The sequence below is a fragment of the Manihot esculenta genome, chromosome 6 (genome assembly GCF_001659605.2).
Source record: "Manihot esculenta cultivar AM560-2 chromosome 6, M.esculenta_v8, whole genome shotgun sequence".
Taxonomy (NCBI): domain Eukaryota; kingdom Viridiplantae; phylum Streptophyta; class Magnoliopsida; order Malpighiales; family Euphorbiaceae; genus Manihot; species Manihot esculenta.
This window is the reverse complement of record NC_035166.2, coordinates 26,247,573-26,271,007: the sequence shown is the minus strand read 5'-3', so window position 1 is coordinate 26,271,007 and position 23,435 is coordinate 26,247,573. Positions and strand designations below refer to the sequence as shown.

At 35.6% G+C, this 23,435-nt stretch overlaps 4 protein-coding genes across 6 annotated transcripts; 3 read left to right on the top strand and 1 right to left on the bottom strand.

Annotated features, from left to right (window-relative positions):
• Positions 1 to 2,361: 2,361 nt before the first annotated feature.
• LOC110616446 (23.6 kDa heat shock protein, mitochondrial) lies at positions 2,362 to 3,636 on the bottom strand. Its single transcript, XM_021758791.1, has 2 exons — positions 3,258 to 3,636; positions 2,362 to 2,958 (listed from the first exon to the last, which is right to left on the bottom strand). Exons 1-2 carry the CDS (start codon positions 3,463 to 3,465, stop codon positions 2,540 to 2,542), a joined length of 627 nt encoding a protein of 208 aa, XP_021614483.1. The 5' UTR covers positions 3,466 to 3,636; the 3' UTR covers positions 2,362 to 2,539.
• Positions 3,637 to 7,544: 3,908 nt separating this feature from the next.
• On the top strand, positions 7,545 to 13,300 carry LOC110617397 (conserved oligomeric Golgi complex subunit 7). Its single transcript, XM_021760140.2, has 10 exons — positions 7,545 to 7,949; positions 8,187 to 8,276; positions 8,357 to 8,476; positions 8,578 to 8,679; positions 8,800 to 9,071; positions 9,678 to 9,823; positions 10,399 to 10,597; positions 11,210 to 11,885; positions 12,113 to 12,445; positions 12,883 to 13,300. Exons 1-10 carry the CDS (start codon positions 7,665 to 7,667, stop codon positions 13,159 to 13,161), a joined length of 2,502 nt encoding a protein of 833 aa, XP_021615832.1. The 5' UTR covers positions 7,545 to 7,664; the 3' UTR covers positions 13,162 to 13,300.
• Positions 13,301 to 14,754: 1,454 nt separating this feature from the next.
• LOC110616912 (peroxisomal membrane protein 11B) lies at positions 14,755 to 15,795 on the top strand. The gene has a single exon (XM_021759435.2). The coding sequence runs from the start codon at positions 14,909 to 14,911 to the stop codon at positions 15,587 to 15,589; it is 681 nt and encodes a 226-aa protein (XP_021615127.1). The 5' UTR covers positions 14,755 to 14,908; the 3' UTR covers positions 15,590 to 15,795.
• Positions 15,796 to 17,976: 2,181 nt separating this feature from the next.
• On the top strand, positions 17,977 to 21,516 carry LOC110617019. Of its 3 annotated transcripts, XM_043957910.1 has the most exons (4): positions 17,977 to 18,303; positions 18,458 to 18,650; positions 19,469 to 20,847; positions 21,147 to 21,516. In XM_043957910.1, exons 3-4 carry the CDS (start codon positions 20,545 to 20,547, stop codon positions 21,345 to 21,347), a joined length of 504 nt encoding a protein of 167 aa, XP_043813845.1. In that variant the 5' UTR covers positions 17,977 to 18,303; positions 18,458 to 18,650; positions 19,469 to 20,544; the 3' UTR covers positions 21,348 to 21,516. The 3 variants fall into 3 exon arrangements, with proteins under 3 accessions (XP_043813845.1, XP_021615289.1, XP_043813844.1); XM_021759597.2 differs by having other exon boundaries at positions 17,977 to 18,650; XM_043957909.1 differs by having other exon boundaries at positions 17,977 to 18,650; positions 19,370 to 20,847.
• The last annotated feature ends 1,919 nt before the right edge of the window (positions 21,517 to 23,435 follow it).

The window sequence follows — 23,435 nt, the reverse complement described above, 5'->3', positions numbered from 1 at the left end:
GAACGTGATTAATATTTTAAAAATATTTCATTTATTGAATGGTAAATTAGAAAATAATATTTAATAAATTATTGAAATAATAAAAAAGTAACTTATTTAGAAAAAAAAAAGTTTCTAACAGCGAATTTTCTAGTAATTGTTCTTTTAAAGGATTCTCTAGTATTTACGCTCATATATTTCAACATTTTCTAATGATTGGAACACCAATAAAATTAATTAATAAAAAAAAATTTTAAAGAAAATAATTTGCACATTTTAAAAAAATAATTTTATTTGTCTCCATGTTCTTATTAGTACTATTAAAATTTTCATACATATATTTATTAATGTATTTTTAAAAATTGTTACCAGATAATATAAAATAAGATTTTTATATGCTAAAATAAATAAATAAATAAATAGTTCTTTAAATTATTCTCAATGGTATTTAAGAAAAAAAAAAAAAAAAGGAAAAGGAGGCTTCAATAAACCCTCCCAAATGTCAGAGAGGTCAGATGTTCATGGATCGTGGACTAGTAGCTTACGGGTTGGGCTTCGGTCCAGTTAATATTGCCTATCACAGCCCGCTTGTGGGTTGTGTTCTTATTCCAACCTTGCGCAACAGAGCCAGCAATGTTAAGGTTTACTAGTCAACACATGCTTTGATACAAACAGGTAAATCCCCTTGATTTTTTTTTTTTTAAAAAAAAAATTCATCATCTGTTCGTGCTTTGAATCGACCATAAACTGACTCTAAATAAGTTTTTACTTCGGATATATATATATTTGATACTTCTCTTTTTGTAAAGCAATTAGAGAGACTACTCCAACAATGTAGACTCTCAACAATGGTGGTTCAATTTATACAAGTCAGCATTACTCGTTATTTGGAAAAACACAAACTTTTTCGATACAAGTCTAATTAAAGCATTGCCATATTATTAAGGACCAATGAGACTTCATTTAATATTATATCATTTTTTTAATAATAAAAATACTTTTTATATAATAAAATTTCATTTTTTATAATTTTAAAAATGATTTATTATACTATATATTTTTTAAAAAATCTTTACCTTCATTAAAATACTAATTTATTATATTTTAAATTATAAAAAATAATATTTTATTACTAAAAAATATTATATTGTATTATAAATTATTTGATTCTTAATAAAAATATATAAATTTAATTAACTTATTTGGTGCTTAAGAAAAACGCAGTCTTAATTGAACTTATTTTTAAAATTTTTTATTATTCTATTCATTTATTTTCCCTATTCATATAAACTTCTAATGATAATTAAGCATAAGTAATATTATTGGAAATCCAATATTTAAGAAATACGTAGTATATATTTTTGCGTTAAACTGTCTATACACATGCAATGGATACCAAGAGCGCGTCTCAAACGTTCTAGTTATTCTAGTTATTGTTCCGATTATTAACTCAGATTGTTTCGGTAGTATTAGTCTGTTTTATCGGGTGGTAATTGATGGTGTGAATATACCAAGCAAAATGAGAAAAGAAAGTAAATGTTTCAGGGTTGCTCAAAAACGAAGAGTCGCAAAACCAGAGACAAGAACCACGAAGTTCCTCTCATTCTGGCACTTCCAAACGAGTTGGTCACGGAAATTCTAGCTTCTGTTGCCTCCGCCTCATCAGTCGATTTATTTATTTATTTTTCTAAAATCATTTGATTTATTCAGTACAATATTAAGATGTATGTACATATATTACTTGTTTTCAATTTGCATTACTCTTGATTAAATTGTTTCCGTTCACACTTTCGGCTGCAGGGATATTCTCGAAGCAGCTGAAGACAAGTACATATGCAGGCAAATATCACTTGAAAGATTTAATTCGTTGGTTCATAAATTAACAGGCTTCTTCCTCTGAACGGATACCCGGAGGCCTTGTTTAGGCAAAAGAATGATATGCAATTACGCATGATTCTTATTCAGAAGACTTGTTATCAAATTTCAAAATGTTACCGTTGCTCAGTTCATGTATTGGCACGGGAATAATTTCAGGTGGGGTGCTTCAGTCAAATAACATTGGAATCAGGGCTGGTGTCTGAAGAGAGCTGCGAGCTCAGGACATTTTGGAGCATATATCCTTTTGGCGTCATTCTACCGTGCAGCGAAAATTACCGGTACCAACAAGAAGGCATGAAATTGCTTGATAATGTTGAAAGGAACAGGAGAACAGGATAATGTCGCCGGTAGTTGGAAGGCATTATAAGAAACTTGTGGTTGATAAATAAATAAAATTTCGACAGCAAAACCCAATGATTGTCCCCTCTCACATCTGGCCTAGCTTTAACCGGGAGGATGATGATGGCATTAGTTGCCAACAATGCGATTGTAATCGTGAGGCGATTTTCGTAACTTGCTGCAAGGTGCTTAATTTCATTACACTAAAATCAACAGAAAATTTTGTACCCGGTCACATTAGACTTAACAGGATAACATCAGTACTGCTAATTATTCTCAAAACAAGTCGGTAGTCTGCACACAACTGAAAGCCCATACAGATTCTAGAAATCTCGTCCAGTTCCTACTCGACCTTGACATGGAATACGTCAGCCCTCTCCTCCTCCTTTACCTTAGGCACCACCACCTTCAGCACACCATTTTTCATCTCAGCCTTGATCTGATCAGTCCTGTAGAATTTCTCTGGCAAATCAATCCTGCTGGTATACCTCCTGCCGCTCTCTTCGTCATCCGATTCCTTCCCTCCCTCGCCTTTGATAACAAGAGTGTTCTGCTCCACAGATATCTTCACATCCTCCTTGTCGAGCCCAGGCATGTCAACGCGTAAATTAAGAGCGTCTTCGGTCTCACGAACGTCCCAGCCTCTTCGCAGTCCAGCTCCAATACCACGGGAGGTAGAGAGGAAAGGATTGTCCATGAATTGGTCCATCATGTTCAGCACCTGGCTCAGGCTGCGACTTGGCCAGAATGGATCAACCACGTCTGGCACACATCAGAAAATTTGATTAAAACATGAACTTAGGCCCATATTTGATCATCTATAAATAGGATTAACGATTTTTTTTTTTTTAAAAAATCCTAATAAGAGCCTACAAAATGAGCTTGCATTTGTCTGTTACTACTCTGGTAGGTAAGAAGAAGAAGAAGAAGAAGAAGAAGAAAGAAGAGCAAGACTTCTGATAGTGCTTTAAATTCTCCGACTCTGTTCATGAAAATACAGAAAGCTTCGAAGAAAAGCAAATAAGCTTAAATAAATTAGGAAGTCCTTAGAAGACGACTACCTGAGAAGAGATCATCACGACGGCGGGAGAGGTTGCGACCAGAGCGGCGATCAACTTCAATACCACGTTCGTCTTGATCGTCGTCAAATTGGCGGACCGCGTTGGTGTTAAAGAGTCGAGAAGCAGATGCTGTTGGTCGCATATAGCGAACAGAGGCAGGGACAAGTTTAGAAGAAACAAGCCTTTTGATAGCAAGAGAAGACGCCATTGCTCGGAGAAATAGGAAATGAAGCACTGATCGAGAGACGGTAAATTCTGTCGAAGAAAAATTAAAGAGAGGCTAGCTTTTTATACAAGGGAGGTAGGAAAGGAAAGTGCTAGACTAGACTGGATTGGGGAGAAAGAAAGAAGATTCTGGAAAGAGGTTTTGTTATTCGATGCCTCGATAGTTCTCGAAGGACACCTCATCCAGAAGATATTTCATCACTCGCTCTGTTCTCAAATTGCCCATCTTTTTCCATGGGCTTTATTTGTTCTCCCTGATAAGAGTTTGACGATAAAATTCTTTGCACGACAAAAATAAAAGAAAAAAGAAAAAATACTTTAGAAAGAAAAAAAAAAGGGTTTGACGATAAAATTTGACATGCTTTTTTGTTTTTTAAATGTTTAAGTGTATAATTTGCATTTAATTTTTAATAATTATTATCTATAAAAATAATTTTTTATATTATCTATACGATGTATATATATATACACTCTCAATTTGTAGATATTAAATTAATAATTATAATTTATAAGATTTTAAAATTACTAATTATATATATATTTTTAGAATGATTTTTTAATTATATTTAATGAAATTCAGGAGTTTAAAAGTTATATTTTTATAAAGATTATAAGTTAAAAGGCTTTGAAGTTAAATTAATTATATATCTTATATTTTTAAATAGACGATAATCTTGGTTTAAATAAATAAAATAAATCTAAGAACAACAAACTATATTTTTAGATCATATTTGCTTAAATTATATAATTCACAAGCTTATCAAAATATTTTGAAATTAACTATTAAATTTTTTATTTTTAGATGTATAATTAAACACTCTCTATTCTCTCGAAAGAAAAATTTTCTTAATTTCCAGATTCTTTATTCTACTTTATTTATCAATCCTTAACTATGTCATCTAAACAGGAAATGACTGTTTTTGGGGGCGAGGCCCTTGGAGCATGAATTTCTCTTCACACTTTTGGATTGAGTTATAACAATTTTTATGGATTCTCATAGAGGAGGCTTAGCTATTGATTTGCATGTTCATTTCGTTTCATGAAAAAGTAAGAAGAAGCTAGAGTATGGCATATAATTTGGGATTTTCATATTGACAGACTAGTGGTAGCTAACCCTTAAGACTAAAGAAATTGAGATTACCATGAGTTTCTATTGTACACCTGTCCAGTGATTGCATGACAATCTAGGCATATGAGATTAAGGTTGAAGATTTGGCAAAAACAAGACCTATTGGTTCTTGGTCATTTGTATTGAGATGTGTTAAGAAGGACTACTTGATTTGGAGATTCTCATTTTATTTCAAACTTGCTTATCGGCCATGCAAGAGCACTATATGTGAAAGATGCCCTTTGCCTTTATTATTCTTGAAGATCGTTATTTTCCCTCTTGCCTGTTTAGTTGTTCAATTAGGCAACGTTGCTTCTCTTGCTTGCTAGGTCATGAAAGCTTGCAATCATTAGACCTATCTTGGGCTCTAATGTTGAGTGCCAAAAAAAAAAAAAAAACTCAACATATTGTAGAACAATAGGCTCGGGAGGTTGTTAGATTCAATTTGGCAAAATGGCTAGTGAGGCAGCTAATCAGAGAGCCAACAAGTAAATTCTGTTGCAGCAATAAGTTAACTAGTTAGGGGAAAATGACCTACAAGCAGGTGGAGTGAGCCTGTGATTGCTAAGGGTGACTAGTACAGATAGAAAATTAGGCAATATTGCAGGCCAAGTTTGGCAAGTTATGACGTTCAATTAAGTGTAGCACAGTATAATTGGCTAAAAGTAGAGTAAGAGAGGTTCATTAGGTAAGCAACACATTAATTTGGCCAAGAGCTCTAGCAAGTCGTGCATATTGCATAATATGTGACAGGCCAAATAAAGTTCAATTGGTCAATTCAGCAGGCAGAAAGACTCTACAACACGCTGAAGGACACAAGGTAAAAAGAGATTCAAGCAGGTATAAACATCCCTAAAGGTTCTAAAGACATTCATATGCATTCAAGGCATGTGAGGGAGCCAAAGTTAGAAACACATGAAGGTTTCAGAAACCAGAAACCGTAAGAAAAATCCAGCGAGCATTAGAAGGCTCAAGTCATGCCCCAAGAGTGATATAGAAGACAGGCTTCTACTCCCCTCCTTCCACCCTAATCAACACGACACTGACGGCTTGTTCTGAGACTGATAAATAAATCAGGAGCTGTTCTCCTTCCATCGGACTGTTGAGCACATGAGGCGAGCTAAGATAACTTTTGAGCTCTTTGAAGACTTCTCGGCAGTCCTCGGTCCATTCGAAGTTCGGCACTTTCCTCAACTTCTTAAAGAATGGCAAGCATCTCTCCGCCGACCTCGACATGAACCGATTGAGCGCCACCATTCTCCCAGTAAGTCTCTGGACATCCCTCACACAGGTAGGCTTTGGCATATTCAGGCTAGCTTCTACTTTCTCCAGGTAGGCTCTGGCATATTCAGGCTAGCTTCTACTTTCTCCGGGTTGGGCTCAATGTCTTATCTGTATCTGGTAACAACATTGACCTCACTGGGAAACAAATACATTATATGAGGGGGATTGTTTTATTCACGCCGAGCATAACCACTATTTATCAAAACTAAACCCTTAAAAATTAGTATAAATTGATAGTAAAATAAAAGGTCGTGTGAGTTTCTTGTAATTGTTTTTTATTTATTTATTAAGGGGTGTTATCTCGGATATATTGATATCTTTTTTCACCTCAGTTTTACTTGTTCTTAAGACTTTTTAAAGGGAATGACTAGAAAGTAAACCTATGAGGAAGCTTTTTACGAGCTCGTGCCAAAATGAAAATGAGTTCACTTGAGCTAAAATTGTGCCCAGAAACTTCTAAATATATCCATAAGTGCCCAACCAGGCAACAATTGGAAGATTCGAGAGAGTTGCTGCTAATAACATGTTTAAGTTAGTTTAGGATTCCATTTGCTTATAAATATCCAGGGTGCTATTTTATAACCAGTATATAATTGAATCCTTATGGGATTATAATTTCCTTTGGGAGCCATTTCAAAATTGGATTGTTTTGGTAGATTCAGGACATATAATTTGAATAGAATTTTTTATCCTCTTTGATGAATAGTAGTATTAACATGAGATTCTATTGTTCTATGTGTGTCTTTGAGAATTCTGTCCCAACATTTGAATCTGAAAGGTTAGGACCATGCATTATCTTATTTGAATCCAACCCTTTATTTAGGAATATGTTTTTTAAAGTAATAGATGGTTGAAAAATTTTGGAAGTATGTTTGGCAAATAGGGAATTTTTAAAGTAAGATTTTCTATTTCGTTTTATTAAATTGGTGGATTGAGATGATTTTTTTAAATTTCTAAACAATAAAAATTTTAAAAATTTAAAATTTAAAAATCATGAAAACTTTCACAATATAACATCATATTTAAAAGCTTATATTCTCCCAAAAAAGAGCGTAAACAGAGTATGAAAGCTTTGGATCTCATGGTCCAAAATTGCCCCTCTTGTGATCCGAATGCAATAGGTTTCCGATTCGAGTTACCCATTGAGTAGAAGTTTTGAGCATAAGCTGTAACATTTATTTATTTCGGTTACTGTATTAAAAGTTAAGGCTTCATTTAATTTAGAATAGCCTCTAATTAAAAAATTATTTTTTTCGGAATGAACATTTTGAAATATAATTTAAATGTATTTAATTAATATTTTTAATTTTTTTAAAAATAAAAATTAGAAGAATAAAATCTAAAATCTTTTTAAATTTAATATAAATATACTTATTAACAGATTAAATTTATTGTTTAATATTTTAAATTTTAAAAAGTAAATAAAATATAACTATAAAAATAATATAAATATATATACTCTAAATATATATATAATATTTAAAATATAATATTAAATTTAATAAAAAATTATATATTAATTAAATACTCAAACATTAAAAATTAAATACTACTCACATAACAAATAATATATAAACTTTTTGAATTAAAAAAAAAAATCACTTTCCTAAAAATTATAAAATCATGCGAACCACCTTTTCATACTTGCCGGAAAAATTCACATACTAACTTAACCCGACTAACATAGGCTAACTCGTTAACGAATAATCCAATACCGCATCCTTGTATAAATTTGAACTTAATTGCGCTCTCTTAATTTTACTCTTGCTCCAAAAAGAAATCGAGCGAAGATGATGCTCGATCTAGGTCCCTTCTCGGACGAGAAATTCGATCCGAAGAAATGGATCAACTCAGCTTGTCAGACTCGCCATCCACAGGAATCTCTGGACAAGCACCTGGTTGATCTCGAGATGAAGCTTCAAATGGTCTCCGAGGAGATCGCTGTCTCTCTTGAAGAGCAGAGCGCCGCTTCCCTCCTCCGCGTCCCGCGTGCTACTCGCGATGTCATTCGCCTCCGTGACGACGCCGTCTCTCTTCGTAATTCCGTTTCTGGAATCCTCCAGAAGCTCAAGAAGGTTACCTCTGGATTGTTTAATGGAGATATGTACAGTATTTTGATTTTCATGTTAGATGGATCTAGTTTGGTTTTGAAAGTGTCCAAAGAATGGAATTAAGTTCCTTATAGTGGAAATCGATGCAATTAAAATCTGATAAGTTAGAACTTTGAGATTCAATGTCTTGTGTGTTTAGGAAAATTTGTTTACTAATGGGCCTAAATGAGGTATTATCAATTGATTTGCTGTCCTGTTCAGGCTGAGGGATCCTCGGCGGAATCTATAGCTGCACTGGCTAAAGTTGATACCGTCAAACAGAGAATGGAAACCGCGTATGAGACTTTGCAGGTGGATTCTTGCTAATATCCTGAAATTGAATTCATATCATGAATATATAATTGGGTCTAAATTGCATTTGATGACTACAGGATGCTGCTGGCTTAACTCAATTAAGTTCGACTGTAGAGGATGTTTTTGCCAGTGGCGATCTTCCTCGAGCTGCAGAAACCTTGGCTAATATGAGGCATTGCTTGTCTGCTGTTGGAGAGGTAATGATATTATATGATTGAATATTTTGGCATGCGAAAGTGTTTGTTATTCATAAAGTTTTGTGGTTTTGCTTATTTATTTGGATAACTCTGTGTTTTAGGTTGCTGAATTTGCTAACATTAGAAAACAACTTGAGGTCTTGGAAAGTAGGCTGGATGCGATGGTACAGCCTCGTCTAACAGATGCATTGTCAAACCGCAAGGTCATATTACATTATTGAAATCTGATTTGGCTGTTGGTTGCTTTCAATCCCTTGTGCTTTTCTCTCTGTATGAATAGTTAATAAGTTGCTTTATGTGCTCGACCATTTATTATAATGCAGGTTGACACTGCCCAAGATTTGCGGGGAATTCTTATTCGTATTGGGAGATTCAAGTCGCTGGAGATGCATTATACGAAAGTTCACCTAGAACCCATAAAGCAGCTTTGGGAAGATTTTGACTCCAGACAACAAGCTAGTAAGTTTGCGGGTGAGAAGAATGAATTAGAAAAGCTATCAGGCAGTAATGACTTGTCTACGACAGTTTCATTCTCGAGTTGGTTGCCAAGTTTCTATGATGAGTTGCTGCTTTATCTTGAACAAGAATGGAAGTGGTATTGTTTACTTTTTCCATCTGATTCTTAGAGTTTGTCTATCCAGAGAAATAAAAGCAGTAGTAATGCATTTCTCAACCTCAAAGAAGTCAGAAAATCTATCATGTGACACAGGCTGCTAATCTCTGAAACAGATGTTGAAATTTGTGCCTTCCTGTCATTAAAACAATAGGCCTGACTAAGAGTTGATGAAAACTAGTCATATCAAGTACTCGGGCTAAAAAATATGACAAATGTGATTATTTGACTTGTTTAAGTATATGGATTAGCATATGAAATGTCTGATCCTGTATTAAAGTACAGATGGCTGCTTGGTGCTAGAGCCTATTTTTAAATCAACCATTTTTGTGATGAAAAGACTAATGTGATACTGAGAATTTATTTTTTCTAGTTCACTCATGTCATTATTAGTAGAACATGTGCTTCTATAAATTTGTAAGTGTGGAAACTCCTTTCCTTTTATGTTTGTCACACTGCTTAAATATGGTATCTGTGGAATAGATATAGAAGTTAGCACATATTGACCTGAAACCAATTTTGTTGCCTCTGATAATGTACCAATGCCTTCTCAGTGTTATTATATCATGTTGTTGAATGCAATTGCAGGTGTATGGTCGCTTTTCCTGATGATTATAGGATTCTTGTACCAAAGCTATTGATTGAGACAATGCAAGCTGTAGGAGCAAGCTTTGTTTCCCGTATCAATCTTGCTACTGGAGATGTTGTTCCTGAAACTAAAGCACTTGCAAAAGGTTTAATGCCATATCCTTTATGATAACATCATTGTGCATTATGTAATGCCATAGATCTTGCACTTTTCATTTACTATTGCCACTTTATGATTTGTGCTGCTGATTTAGGAAAAAATTCTCCATTTCATTTATCTGAAAAAGCACTGTCTTCCTATTTTGCAATTCTTATTTGCCTGATGATCAGTAATATATTTTGGAAGGATGGCTACTAACTTCCTTGAAAATTTAATGCAGATCCATATGACTGGTTTGTTTCTGTCAATTCTGTCACAACCAAGTGAAAAATGTATATTTTGGTGGGAGTGGGTTATGAGTTCTTGTTTATTTGTGTTGTAATTCTAGTGTTTGAATCTATAATTGTCTTCTCCAAAACCTAACTAAGTGGCATTTCCTTTCCGCTTTCATTGAAAATTTCTTTTTATGCTTATAATATTTGCTGTGATTTTTATGCATTTTACATTTGGGTTATTGCAATTTTAAGTCATTTCATTTAACATTCTAGTTAATTTGAAGATCTAATGTTTGCTTGAGCTATTGAACCTTGACTATAGTATCCTTGTGCTTCTTTCACTTAGGCATATTAGATATTTTATCTGGAGACATGCCAAAGGGTATCAAGATTCAGACTAAGCACCTTGAGGCCCTTATTGAATTGCACAATATGACGGTGACCTTTGCAAGGAATGTTCAGCACTTATTTTCAGAATCTGATCTTCGAGTTTTATTGGACACGCTGAAGGCAGTTTACCTTCCTTTTGAATCATTTAAACAGAGGTGAGCAACTTTTAAGGAAAAAAGAAAAGATTCTTCCTTTTGGTTAATTGATTTCTCTGGGAGTTTAGATCATTAACCTTTGGTTAATGTCAGTTTAGTTTGGGCTTTGTACTTATTTGAAATGTGAACATAGCGAGTCCGTCACATACCACCAAGATAGTCAGTAGTTGCACCTGCTTTCACATGCATAAATCTGTAATATATATCATTGGTCCATAAAGCCCCTCACTTCTCTCTGTAAACTTGTGATAATCTGTCTTAATGTCGATCTTTATGTTTAGGTTAATAGTGAAGAATGCAGCCATGAAACCTTCTAAGGACGTTCTAGTTCCATCATCTATATCAGTGTCATTGTATTGTTCAATGTTTTGGCCATTATATGGGCAGGCCTTGCAAGTTGTCTGTTCAGTGTGCTAAGGTCTCAGTTAAATATAGTTGGATGTTTATGTTTGTTGTTAGTTGGATTGTCTTAAGGTTCATGTACTTTATGTCCATCCTGACCTTGTCATGTGGGTGCTGTTACTTTTTTATCTGCTGGTTTTTCTCTTTCTTGATAATAAACCAAGAATTTATATTGTTCTGCTGGTTGAAAAAGGGTTAAATGTTTTGTAGGTATGGACAAATGGAACGTGCTATCCTGTCTTCGGAGATTGCAGGGGTCGACCTAAGGGGAGCAGTTACTCGTGGTGTTGGAGCCCAAGGAATTGAACTGAGTGAAACAGTTCGGAGAATGGAAGAATCTATTCCCCAAGTTATTGTACTTCTTGAAGCAGCTGTAGAGAGGTGCATTAACTTCACTGGGGGCTCCGAGGCAGATGAACTAATTCTTGCCCTTGATGACATCATGTTACAGTACATATCTTTCCTGCAAGAAACCCTTAAATCACTACGAGTAGTCTGTGGAGTGGATAATGTCACCGATGCAAGGAAGGACACAATCTTGGAGAAGAAGGAAGGGAGCCAAAATGTGCGCAAAATAGACTCGGTGTCAAATGAAGAGGAATGGTCCATTGTCCAGGGGGCTTTGCAGATACTAACAGTTGCAGATTGTCTAACAAGCAGATCATCTGTCTTTGAAGCTTCCTTGAAAGCCACTCTGGCTAGACTAAGCACAAGTTTGTCTGTTTCAGTGTTTGGATCCAGTTTGGACCAAAAGCAGTCACACATTGCTGCTAATGATGGAAATGAGGAACCATCCTTGGGCGGAAAGGCTGCTTTGGATGTGGCAGCCGTCAGGCTTGTTGATGTTCCTGAGAAGGCTCGGAAACTATCTAACCTTTTAGATCAGGTACATGACTTCAAAATCCCTGTATTTCTCTCTCTTGGGAATGTTCTGCAAGGCTGCGATTGTGGGTTTCAAAATATGACTGCCGAGCAGTGATTTCATATTTCTCTTCTGAATCTAAATTTGCAAGCTGGTGATGCTTTTTATTTTTAGTGTCAAAGCCCCTTTCTTTTTCCTATGTCATTCCTATGATGCTTAGATCATAAGCGATATTTTACATTGTCTTGCAGTCTAAAGATCCTCGGTTTCATGCACTTCCACTAGCATCACAGAGAGTTGCAGCATTTGCTGACACTGTGAATGAACTTGTGTATGATGTGCTCATATCTAAAGTACGGCAACGCCTCAGCGATGTATCTCGATTACCAATTTGGTCATCAATAGAGGAACAGGGTGCTTTCCCTCTTCCAACCTTTAGTGCTTACCCACAATCTTATGTAAGCAGTGTTGGGGAATATCTTCTTACTTTGCCTCAGCAGTTGGAGCCCCTTGCAGAGGGCATATCTAGCAGTGATGTCAACAATGATGAAGCTCAGTTTTTCGCAACTGAGTGGATGTTCAAGGTAACCAACCTATGCACACCTGAGCTTTTACTTTCACTGTTTCTTTTCGACACTGGTAACAGATTAATCAATTCTGTAGGCTGTAATCTTCTTAGTCTGTAACACTGAGATGATCAGAAAAAAATGTTGAAAATATGAAGTATGGTTGGCTTCCCAAAGGCAGGGACAAGTTTGCAAAATGTGGACGAAAATAGTAGAAAAATACTCGTGAATGCCTCTTTCTCAGATATCAGCAGACAGCCGCTCAAAAGTTATAAAATGATAGGATAATTTTGATAGATATGCCTTTCGTTTCCTAAATGTTTGCCTGGTGTCATGTTATGGAGCGTTATATTGGTGATGGGTTCCTTTAAAAGCTAGGGATGCTGTTCTGTTTAAAAGACATCATGATAGTTATCTTAATTTTATATTATTGAAAATTTTTCCTCCCGTCTTAGGTTGCAGAGGGTGCCACTGCTCTTTACATGGAGCAGTTGCGGGGTATTCAGTACATAACTGACCGTGGAGCACAGCAGCTGGCCGTTGACATCGAATACTTGAGTAATGTGCTTTCTGCACTATCAATGCCGATTCCTCCAGTCCTGGCAACATTCCACACCTGTCTCTCGACCCCCAGAGACCAGCTGAAGCATCTTGTGAAATCCGATGCAGGGAACCAGCTTGATCTTCCCACAGCAAATCTTGTGTGTAAAATTAGGCGCATTAGTCTAGATTAAAAATATACAAGAACACTCCTTATAAAAACATTTTTATGTGCTCTTAGTGAAATTTTTGATGTGGACAGTATAGGCTATTCTCAAAATCCTGACCTACCTTTATTGGGAATGCATTTTACCATCAAACCTCTTTAAAATATGACAAGTTCACACGACGATCTGCCGTGAAATTCGGTAAATAATGATTAGCAAAATTGTTGGGAAAATGGTATTACCACGCTCTGTTGGCTCAAGTTTTGTTTCTTACAGATGCTGTAGTCACATCTTATCGGTTTGCCTTGAATTGGTATAATCGTCCCTAACAACTTTCACTTCTCAATTTTCATCCAATCAATTATAAGGGAAAGTAATTTATGCTCTCAGTTCAATGCTCTGTCTATGAAAGAGCTCCAATTCATCAAACTTTTAATAACATGCTCTCTTTTGCTGTCTGCTGCTCAATCCCTGATCTTAAACTAACGACTCCTTAACGATTTTTGTATCTTCGCCGTGCTTAGTTGGAACTATGAACAGGTAGGAAAAGGACAAATGAACAAAATAGCAAACCAATTGCTGGGTAAAGGGAAAACAGGATGTAACTAAATAGGTATATTCGCTTCATCAGTGAGCGTGTGTTTAGGTGATGGAGAAAAAGTAAATACCAAGGGCAGCATGCAGGTACCTACCAAAGATGAATCAAGTTTAAGACAAACTAAGAGGAATGAACCCAACCACTTCTCTTTCCCTCAGGATAACATTGGATGGCCTACACGGGATGGCAATGGATTAGGTAATTTTTTAGCATTCGATTTGATCGAATTCTAATAAAATAAATTTAAATAGTTATGATCAGATTTAGAATGAATTTAAATTTAAAAAATAATATTCATATTAATAAAATAAATTTAAATAATTATAATCGAATTTAGAATGAATTTAAATTTAAAAATTAATATTCATATCGAATTTGAATTTTATATACAGCGTATTTACAGTCCAAATGTTTACGTAAATAATTAATTTAATATAAAAAATATATTTTATAATAATATTTATAAAATTTTTATATATTTTATTTAAAAATTTAAATTTAAATATTTTTTAAATAAAAATTACCAATAAAAAATATTTTTTATATAAATTATTAATTAAAATATATAAAATTAAATTAATTTAAATTTTATTTAAATAATAATAATAATCGAATTTAGAACGAATTTAAATAGTTTAAATTAATTTTTAAATCAGATTCGGAATGAATTAATATAAATTAAATTCGAGATTGATGACTTTAATATTTACAGGAACCTACGTTTATATCCCTAGACCTACATACATTCCGCTCTAACACATCAAAATGCCATCTCGTCAGGCTAACGCTAAATCAAATTTAAGAATGAGTAATTTGTTTTTGGTTCACTGAATAATTTTATTAAATATTTACAAAATTGTGCCATATAATGAGATGAAAAATGTTGTTTTCTAATTTATAACAAACAAAGAAATAACCTCTTTCTATTAGAATAATACAAAAGTGGGTCCGCAATCGTAGACATACAGAACAAAATAGAAAACGAACTAATGGTAAAAAGGAGCAAAACTGGGTTCGACCACACGATTCAGTTTCGGAATTATCCAAAAGAACAAGCATCTGTGGCTCTCCTCTGCAGTTTAGGATGTATATTCAAACTCTCCACCAAGCCAAATGAACTCGTCCTCAACCTCATCACCAATACTTAGCATCAGCCATTAACATCTCTCCTCCGCCATGAATGACACAGTAGACAAGCTGGTTGTCTTCTTGGCTAAGAGAGATGGCATAGACAAGCTTGTCAAGACTTTCCAGTACGTGTCGAAGCTCGTTAACTGGCATGTAGAAGCCGCTCACCCAGATATCGCTCAGAGATTCAAGCAATGGGAAGTTGCATCAGGTCTTAGCAGGAAAGCCTTCAGAACTGGCAGGTTTCTCACTGGCTTCAATGCCCTGAGAAGGAACCCTGGCTCAACCCCAACTTTTAAGTTCCTAGCTGTTCTTGCTAATGGAGGAGAAATGGTCTATTTCTTTTTTGACCACTTTCTTTGGTTATCAAGAATTGGAACCTTGGATGCAAAGTTGGCTAAAAGGATGAGCTTCATCTCAGCATTTGGTGAGTCTTTTGGCTATATATTTTTTATTGTAGCTGATTTTATTATTATCAGAGATGGAATAAGAGCAGAGAGAAAGCTGCTTGCTTCTTCCGAAGAAGATTCAAAGGAAGTGAAAGGCAACATCCGGAAGATTAGAGCAGACAGAGTGATGAGGTTCATGGCTATAGCAGCTAATGTTGCAGACTTGATTATTGGAGTGGCGGAAATTGAGCCCAACCCATTTTGTAACCATGCTGTTACTCTTGGTATCAGTGGGTTGGTCTCTGCATGGGCTGGTTGGTATAGAAATTGGCCCTCTTAGATAAAGTCCCAGCAACAGTTGCAGTCCAATCGTTCAGTTCTTGAAAATGGAAATGGAAGAATTTTACTTATCATGTTAATCAATCGAAAGTCTGCGATTTTCCCATGCTTTGAACGATCCGTGATCATAATGATTGTATGATGAATCAACTTCACGGTTGAGTAATTTTATTTTCAATATATTAAATCTAGTTTTTTTTCCTCCTATATTATATATATATATTTTTTCATTGATACATGGCAGAGAAAAGCGAGTTTTTATCTCATAGCATTATGTTCATATCAATATTAACAAATGCTTAAAATTTTATATAAATACTAGTAAAAATTTTAAGGATTATCAACTGTTTTTGTTTTTCCACTGTAATTGCAATTGAAATTATCAACATATTATGATGGATTGTTCTGAGCATCATTGATAACTTTTCTCTATTGAAATCCGTTGATAATTTTCATATGGATTATTCATAGATTTTAAAATATGTTGACAAATAAAAAAATTAATAAATTTACCAAAATAATTTAAGAATTAATGGCAAATTCATTAATAATTGTTAAAAATAATAAAATAAAAAATAAAAATTATTTACAATAAAAATAATGAATTTTATTATTTTTTAGATTAATTTTAATATTTAAGGACAAAGTCGTTTTGATTTGTTTTTCTAGTAGCTGAGGTAAATTCTTCAACATTCGCCATCCTTGAAATTCTCAAGATCACAAAATTCCAGACCCTTCCATCTTAGAAGCACAAAGATCTTTCCAAGAAAACCAATGAATTTTGCGTTCATCCTTCTGTCTCCACCAAAAGCATGAAATCAAACTATTAAGCTGTTGACAAAATCCGAAGTCAATCTAAAACATGACATTGCATATACGAGTATATCAGTAGCCACGGACTTAACGAGAACCTCTTTATAAGCTTTAGAAAGGAGTTTCTCTTTCCAACCTGTTAGTAGATTGGAGATACGAACCTTGATAGCATTGAAGACTTCCTTTTTTGATCTTGGAATTTCAGTTGGCAATCCAAGAAATTTATAGCGCACATCAGATTGTTGAATTTGAAGAATACCAGCAATATGGGTTTTTAACACCAAGGGAGTATTTGGGCTAAAGAGAATTGCTGATTTCTGCAAGTTGATATATTAACCACGCCGAGAAATTAGCAAGAATATGCTGGATTTTATGAGCTTCATCTGTGGAGGCTTTAGCAAAGAGATAGAATCATCTGCAAATAGAAGATGGGTGAGACGAGGTCCATGTCTAGAAATAGAGAGACATTGCAAGAACGATTGCTTATTAGCATGAGATAGACCTTCAACGCAAAAGAGAAAAAGATAAGAGATAGGGAATCTCCATGTCGAAGGTTTCTAGAAGGAATGAAGAAACCATGTCTTTCACCATTGATTTTGATATGAAGAGAATAGGAGACTGAAGTAACGCAGCCCATGATCCAAGATATCCACTTTTCGTGAAATCCAAACACTGTCAACACATGGTGCAGGAAAGACCACTCTACGCATTCGCATGCGTTACTAATATCAAGCTTAATTGTCATGCCGCACTTTATGCCTCGTCTCTTTTGTTTCAAAGAATGGATGAATGTTAGTCGCTACGTCTTCTCAGCGACAGCTTCTAGATTTGCAGATTTGCCTCATTTACATAGTCCATAGTCATAGATCATAGTATTGAAGCTCAAGGCTAAATTTTCTTGGATTTTCTCAGAGACCCAATAAGGGAGGCTTTTTATTCTGGCGTTTGATCTTGGGTTTGTGAGATCAGAATGGCAGAGGCAAGTCGGCACTCACGATATGCGAAGTTGACTAAAGAGAACGGCTGCAGAGGACATTAAGCATGGTGAGCTCAATCAGCCTATCAAAGTTCCTGAGGTTTCAACTTCTCTATGTCTCTCTGTCTCTCCGTCTCTCTGTCTCTTTGTCTCTCTGTTATGCCATTTTTGTTTCAAGATATTGAGATTGAAGTTTTGACGTTTTCACAGTGATATGACTCCAACATTTCTGATATGCACTTGAGATAGCATACCTGATTTTCTCTGAGCCCAGTTGAATTGGATCGGATCAAATTCCATCTATATATTCCGTTTGGGGCCAGAGCTGTGCACATTGAACTTTAAAATATATGAATATCATTTTGACAGTTGGCTATTCGCAAGCGCACTGCGTGTGGGCAGCCTTTGCCCGAAAACTCTGAGCCTCCTGCAGATGAACCTTGGAAAGACTGGATCTTTTTGACTGTGCTGAAGACATTAACTTGATATCTGATCATATATTATGTAAGATGATCTCGCTCGATTTGTCCCACAGAAAATCCAATTCGTGCGGATTATTTCTTTATATTTATTATTTAGTATTTTTTTAGTATTTGGTATCATTATGAATGTATAAACCAACAAGCTGTTTGCTATTTCAAAATTTGTTGAGTTTTCTTTTCCTATATTTTTGTGTTTTACTTTTAGAAGATAAGGTGTTTGAACTGTTCTAATATTATTTTTTTTTGTTCTGCTGATTATTATTTTTGTTCTTTGTCAATTAGAATAGGGCACATAATTTTTTTCACTCCAGTTCTTGGTGAGGTGTGGAAAGGTGGTCATATCTTTAACTCTTCCTCAGTAAAATGGATATCATTTCCTAACGTCCTCTTGTCTGTCGTTGGCTCTCCTTTATTTCTTCATTCTTTCAACAGTTGTGTCTCCAGGTTCGATTTATATGCTGTAATTGGTAATCCATGTAAACTGTGATTAACTACAATTTCTTCATTCAAAACTCCACAGTCTGGACTGGACGTTTTTGTCCTTGTGTTTTATTTGAGCAAAATGTTGAAAGCCTGAGAGACATTGCCTTTTGGACAGTTGGAGTAGACCATGCATTTGCAATGCCATTTATGTTGGAGGTGGAATAGGACTAGCAGCAGCAACAACAATCTTCCATGGTGTTGGCTCAAGGACAACATTTCTAATTTACGAGGATTTACTTTTTTGCTTGGTGCTGGCATATACACTGGTCTTGTTCGGGCAATCATTACAGAGGAAATATCACCTGAAGGTACCCCTGATTTTTTTTTTAAAAAAAAAAAAGAATAACCCATTGTTATGTTTTTCCACGCTATGTGAATCCTTTAAATTCTCATGCGGGTATAAAAGAACAGTATATGCATATTTGGTGGATGCTCAGAGGATTAGTGCTTTGATTCCTTGCATATTTAATAGAATTAGCTAGTTTTTGAGGGTTGTAAATATGGGGGTTTTAGGAGTTGGTACAGGGGAGAGTTTTGTGTTAGAGCTAAGAACTTCAAAGAATTTCCATGTATACCCATCCATCAGCCTGCTGACAGCCAGACTCCACCCAACATGTGGGAGAGAGATGAAGAGAATGCTGATTGTCCTTTTTTTTGTGTTATTCTTTTTAGTAATAACATATTGGTGTCATATTAGTTATTGTTATGGACAAGCAAAAGTATGCAGCCAGCCAACTACGCTAATGCAATTAACTTCATGCTGCAACTTATATTTTGCCGCCTGATTAGCATGATGCACTTCAAATGATTGTGGTGGATGTTAATTGATGGCTGTGTAAGCAGCATTTTCAATAAGAAAATTCTAATCTGGTGATAACCATTGGCTGTTTGATCAGATTGAATCGGATAAATTTTGTATTTGTTGCAATTTACAATGGTTGGCTTATATAATGGGATTCCATCCCCACAAATTAATCTAGCATACACCTGTTGTGCAGGCTACTACTAACTTTGCATGATATTGCAGTTGGTTATTAATGGAGGCTCGAAGCAAGAGTCGAGTATTTTCAAGAAAAGCGGAGCGTTAAGTATGCTGCAATATAACTTGATATCTTGTTGACTGCAGAACCCGCCTTGTGATCCATGTATGCTGTACTGCTGCATGCACTGGTGTGCTTTCTGCCAGGAGTAGAGGGAGATGAAGGAGCGCCTATCAGATAACTTTGTCATGCCAATGGCCATTTGTCAATCCTCCCCCTGTTAAAGAGATGAACTCCACCAGTAACCACTGGGATTCTGAACCAGCCTCTGAAAAAGGCACGAGCTTAGAAATGCAGGCTTTGTGAATATATATCGGCCAGTTACATTACACAAAATTCTACTCACAAGCAATTTCATTTGAAAACTGACTTTGTTTTAGCCTTATGATAATATCTTTATACAGGAATCTTTGCCGGTGATGATACTTTTTTGGATAGAGGAAGTTCACCTTTTGGCAAGTATTGTTGTGTTCATATTTTGAACCTTCACTGCCTTGATGTTATAATACCAACACGTCATGGCTGCTATCTAGTTTCCTCTATGTAGACCTGATATCGATTTGCATATTTATGTTGTTAATTTCAAGCACATGATGTCTTCTTGTATCATTGATGGACATGCTTATTTTGCGGTGTCTCCTGTAACTCGGAATTCGTACAGTTGCTTTGCGGACTGACCTATACTGCAGTTTCCCAATTGGCAAAACAGAAAGAGAAAAACAAGACAATGATTGGGGGTGGTCAATAATGGGTAGTGGCTAATAATGTTGAAGTTAGCCTACAAATGGTATATCAATCTAATTTTGGAAATCTCAGTCCCGAGCCAACAAGCTAAGCTAGATGACTGCCTCGAATCCCCCCGATTCCCGAGCCACGGTCTATTATTTATTGTGGCTGTGGTACTGTAGCAGCAGCAGGAGCAGCAATAGTTAGCAGTCTCCCACTTTCTTATTTTGCGTCAAAAACATTAATAAAAAAAGGAGCTGTTCTCATTTGTCTCTTTCACAATCAGAATAAGCAAACTAATACAAGCTTTCCCGGTCAAAGTTCAAAGTTGAAACTTGAAATATATCTGCTCGTGCTACTCACCAAATCCGTCTCTCCCTATAAAAAGCTCCTGTCTCTCTCTCTTTTCCTCTAAGGCTTGGACTAGTTTCAGTTCATGGAGAGACCAGAAACGGAGCATGGGAGGAGCAGGAGGACGAGGCTGGCAAGGAGCAGAAGAATGATGCAGATGCAGATGCAGTGTCCCCCCATGCGCATGTTACCGGTGCCACCCATGGTGAGGGCAACGACCAATCAAGCGAAGCTAGCCGCACTAACCGTTCATTTGAACATACGGCTGAGATCGGCCGATATGTCGGGCGCAATGCAGGAGCGAGCATTTCAGCGCACCAGAGCTGTCCTTGACGCAAATCTTGAGAAGAAGCCCAATCCTACTCGTATTGCCATGTGTCTCAAGAAGGTAAGCAATGGACATACGAGTGAGAAATTTTTTCTTCAACCAAGTCTCCAACTTTGAAAGGCTACCCGTTCAATGGCTAAGCAGTGGTCTGTTATAGAACTTAGAGCCTTCTATTTGATAAAATGGGGCTCACAATTAATGATACTTGATAGGTCTTAAGAAAAAAAATCATGCTGCTTCCATTAGAAAATTTTGCTTCTCTTGCAACTCTGTAATTCTTCTTTTAAATCTAATTAATTTGTCAAAAATCTAATTGAGCTATCTTTCAATTGAAACTAGTTTATTTCCTTTTGTTCCAGGAGTTTGATACAGTGTATGGGCCGGCATGGCACTGCGTTATAGGCCAGAGTTTTGGATCATTTGTTACTCACGCGAGTGGCGGTTTTTTGTATTTCTCAGTGGACAAGCTCTGTTTTCTTCTCTTCAAGACGGAGGTCCGACCAGTCGGGAAGTCGCTTCCTCCTCTTTCTTCGCTGCAGAACCTTAATATTACTGCTTAGCTTGAAGTTTATACTAATATAGTGTGTATTTGATTTGCATTGACATGGAAAATTATGCTATATAAATATGGAGCTTTCGAAAATTGTAGTTGTATTGAAGGATTTCGCCGAGATTCTACAAATTAAGCTGTTTTAACTTTGATATTTGCTACCAGGCTTTGAAAGAGAATTGCCTAGTCATTTGGCCAATCAAGTATTGTATTTGACCAATGCTTGCCTTCGTACCGAGGTATTCTTACGCGAAATTGAAACTTGCATGTGATTTCACTTCAAATTCCTTTCACATGGTCCCAACAGGGATTTACTATATCCAAGTTTTAAAAGAAAGATTTAGAATAAATCATATAAGAAATGATATGAATTTAATTTTCATAAAGAAGCTGCCAGAGATGTTGGCGTACGACTGTGGGCAAGTAACTATGCTTTGTGTGATTTAATCGATTCCTTTACTGTTCATTCTCACAGTCCATTACGCAAATTTGTTCCATCTTTATTGCGTTTTTGCAATAAATTTACTGTTCCCTTGAATTTTCAATTGAATGAAGCTCAACTAGTTGCTTATATTTTTCCAACCTTCCGTTATCAGTCGCTGTTCACCCAACTGGGCCTGTTCTTCGTCGATGGACCCAACCATCGTTGCCGCGTCCTATTATCAATCAACCCATTCATCTTTTCTTATTATCATTGTTCTCTGAGTTCTTATAAATTGTTGTTATTTAAGCCGAAAGAGTAGATATTTGGCCTAGAAGAAGATGGAAAGATGGATGGGCTGAGCTTGGGCCACACCCATTCCTCAGGCTTTCATCTCATTGAGCATTGTAATGCCCGATAGTGGTCGGATAGATCCAATTAGAGCAAGCCTGGCCCGTCTCAAAGAGAAAATCAAGCATCTTCCTTCCCGTTTCTCAATTTAGAGGGAATGGCTCTCTGCACTCTGAAGGCAGACTGAAAGACTTGCCCTCTGTTTGGGTCCTTAATTATGCAATGGAACTGAGAAGAAATTAAAGATGAGAAATGAAGAGAAAAGGAAAGAAATTTAATTTCTTTTGCATTTTTTTGACGTGGAAGAGAAATAAAATTTCTTTCCCAATAAAATTACTTTATTGTCATTAAGTTTTGGTTTTCTTTTCACATGACATAAAGGGTAGTAATTTTAACACTAATAGTATATAGTGATTTCTATTTCTCCATATTTCGGGTTAATGGAGGGAAATTGGCACATCAAATTTCTCCTCCCTTCTCTTTCTTTCTCCTCTTTTCTCTTCCCTAATTTTCGTCCAAACAAGAGAAACGGGTGTTGAATTTCTTTTCTTTTCTCTTCTCTCCAATTCCCTCAATCCAAACAAAGGGTTAGATCATGATAATAATCGAGAAGGCAGGTTGAAAGACTTGGAGAAAAGAATCAAGGCTATAAAATATGAAGTGCAGTTAGCTTCAAAGGATCTCAAGGTAGTTTTTGATGTTGCTAAGCTTACTAGATATAACATAGTCGTTTAGATTTTTAAAGTGTTACAACTTTTCTTTTTCTTTACATGGTAAACACTTCATTGTGGCAAATGTGAAGTTTTCCATGCTTTTGGTGTGAATACCTATTTTCAAATTCAGGTTTGTTTGTCTCACCATCTTATCTTGTAGTCCCTCAATCTCACAAACAGTGTCACAGTTGCAAGTTTAAAGATATATATGGTGCAATTAATGTATTGCCAGTTTGCCACCCTGTATATTCAGTATTATTCTTTCAAACTATCCTCATTACATGTGGGGATTTGGGATGGGACTTGCTTTATAAACAAAATTGCAAAATTTTCTGCAAACACAATGCATGTTTGTCTCATCAACAATTCCATTACATACATCATTAATAATGTAATATATCACTTGCATATGCTTATTAATAATGTAATTTTCCTTTTGGGACAGCTCAAGGAGAAAAGAACACTGTCAAATGGAGGGAAGTGGAAAACATTTTTCTACAGCTTTAGTTATATTTGTTGGTTTGCTTGATTGCTTTTCCCAAATATCATTTTAATATCTCAGGTATTTTTTTTATGCAAATAGATGCATGAGAATGAAAGAGAAGGACTTATT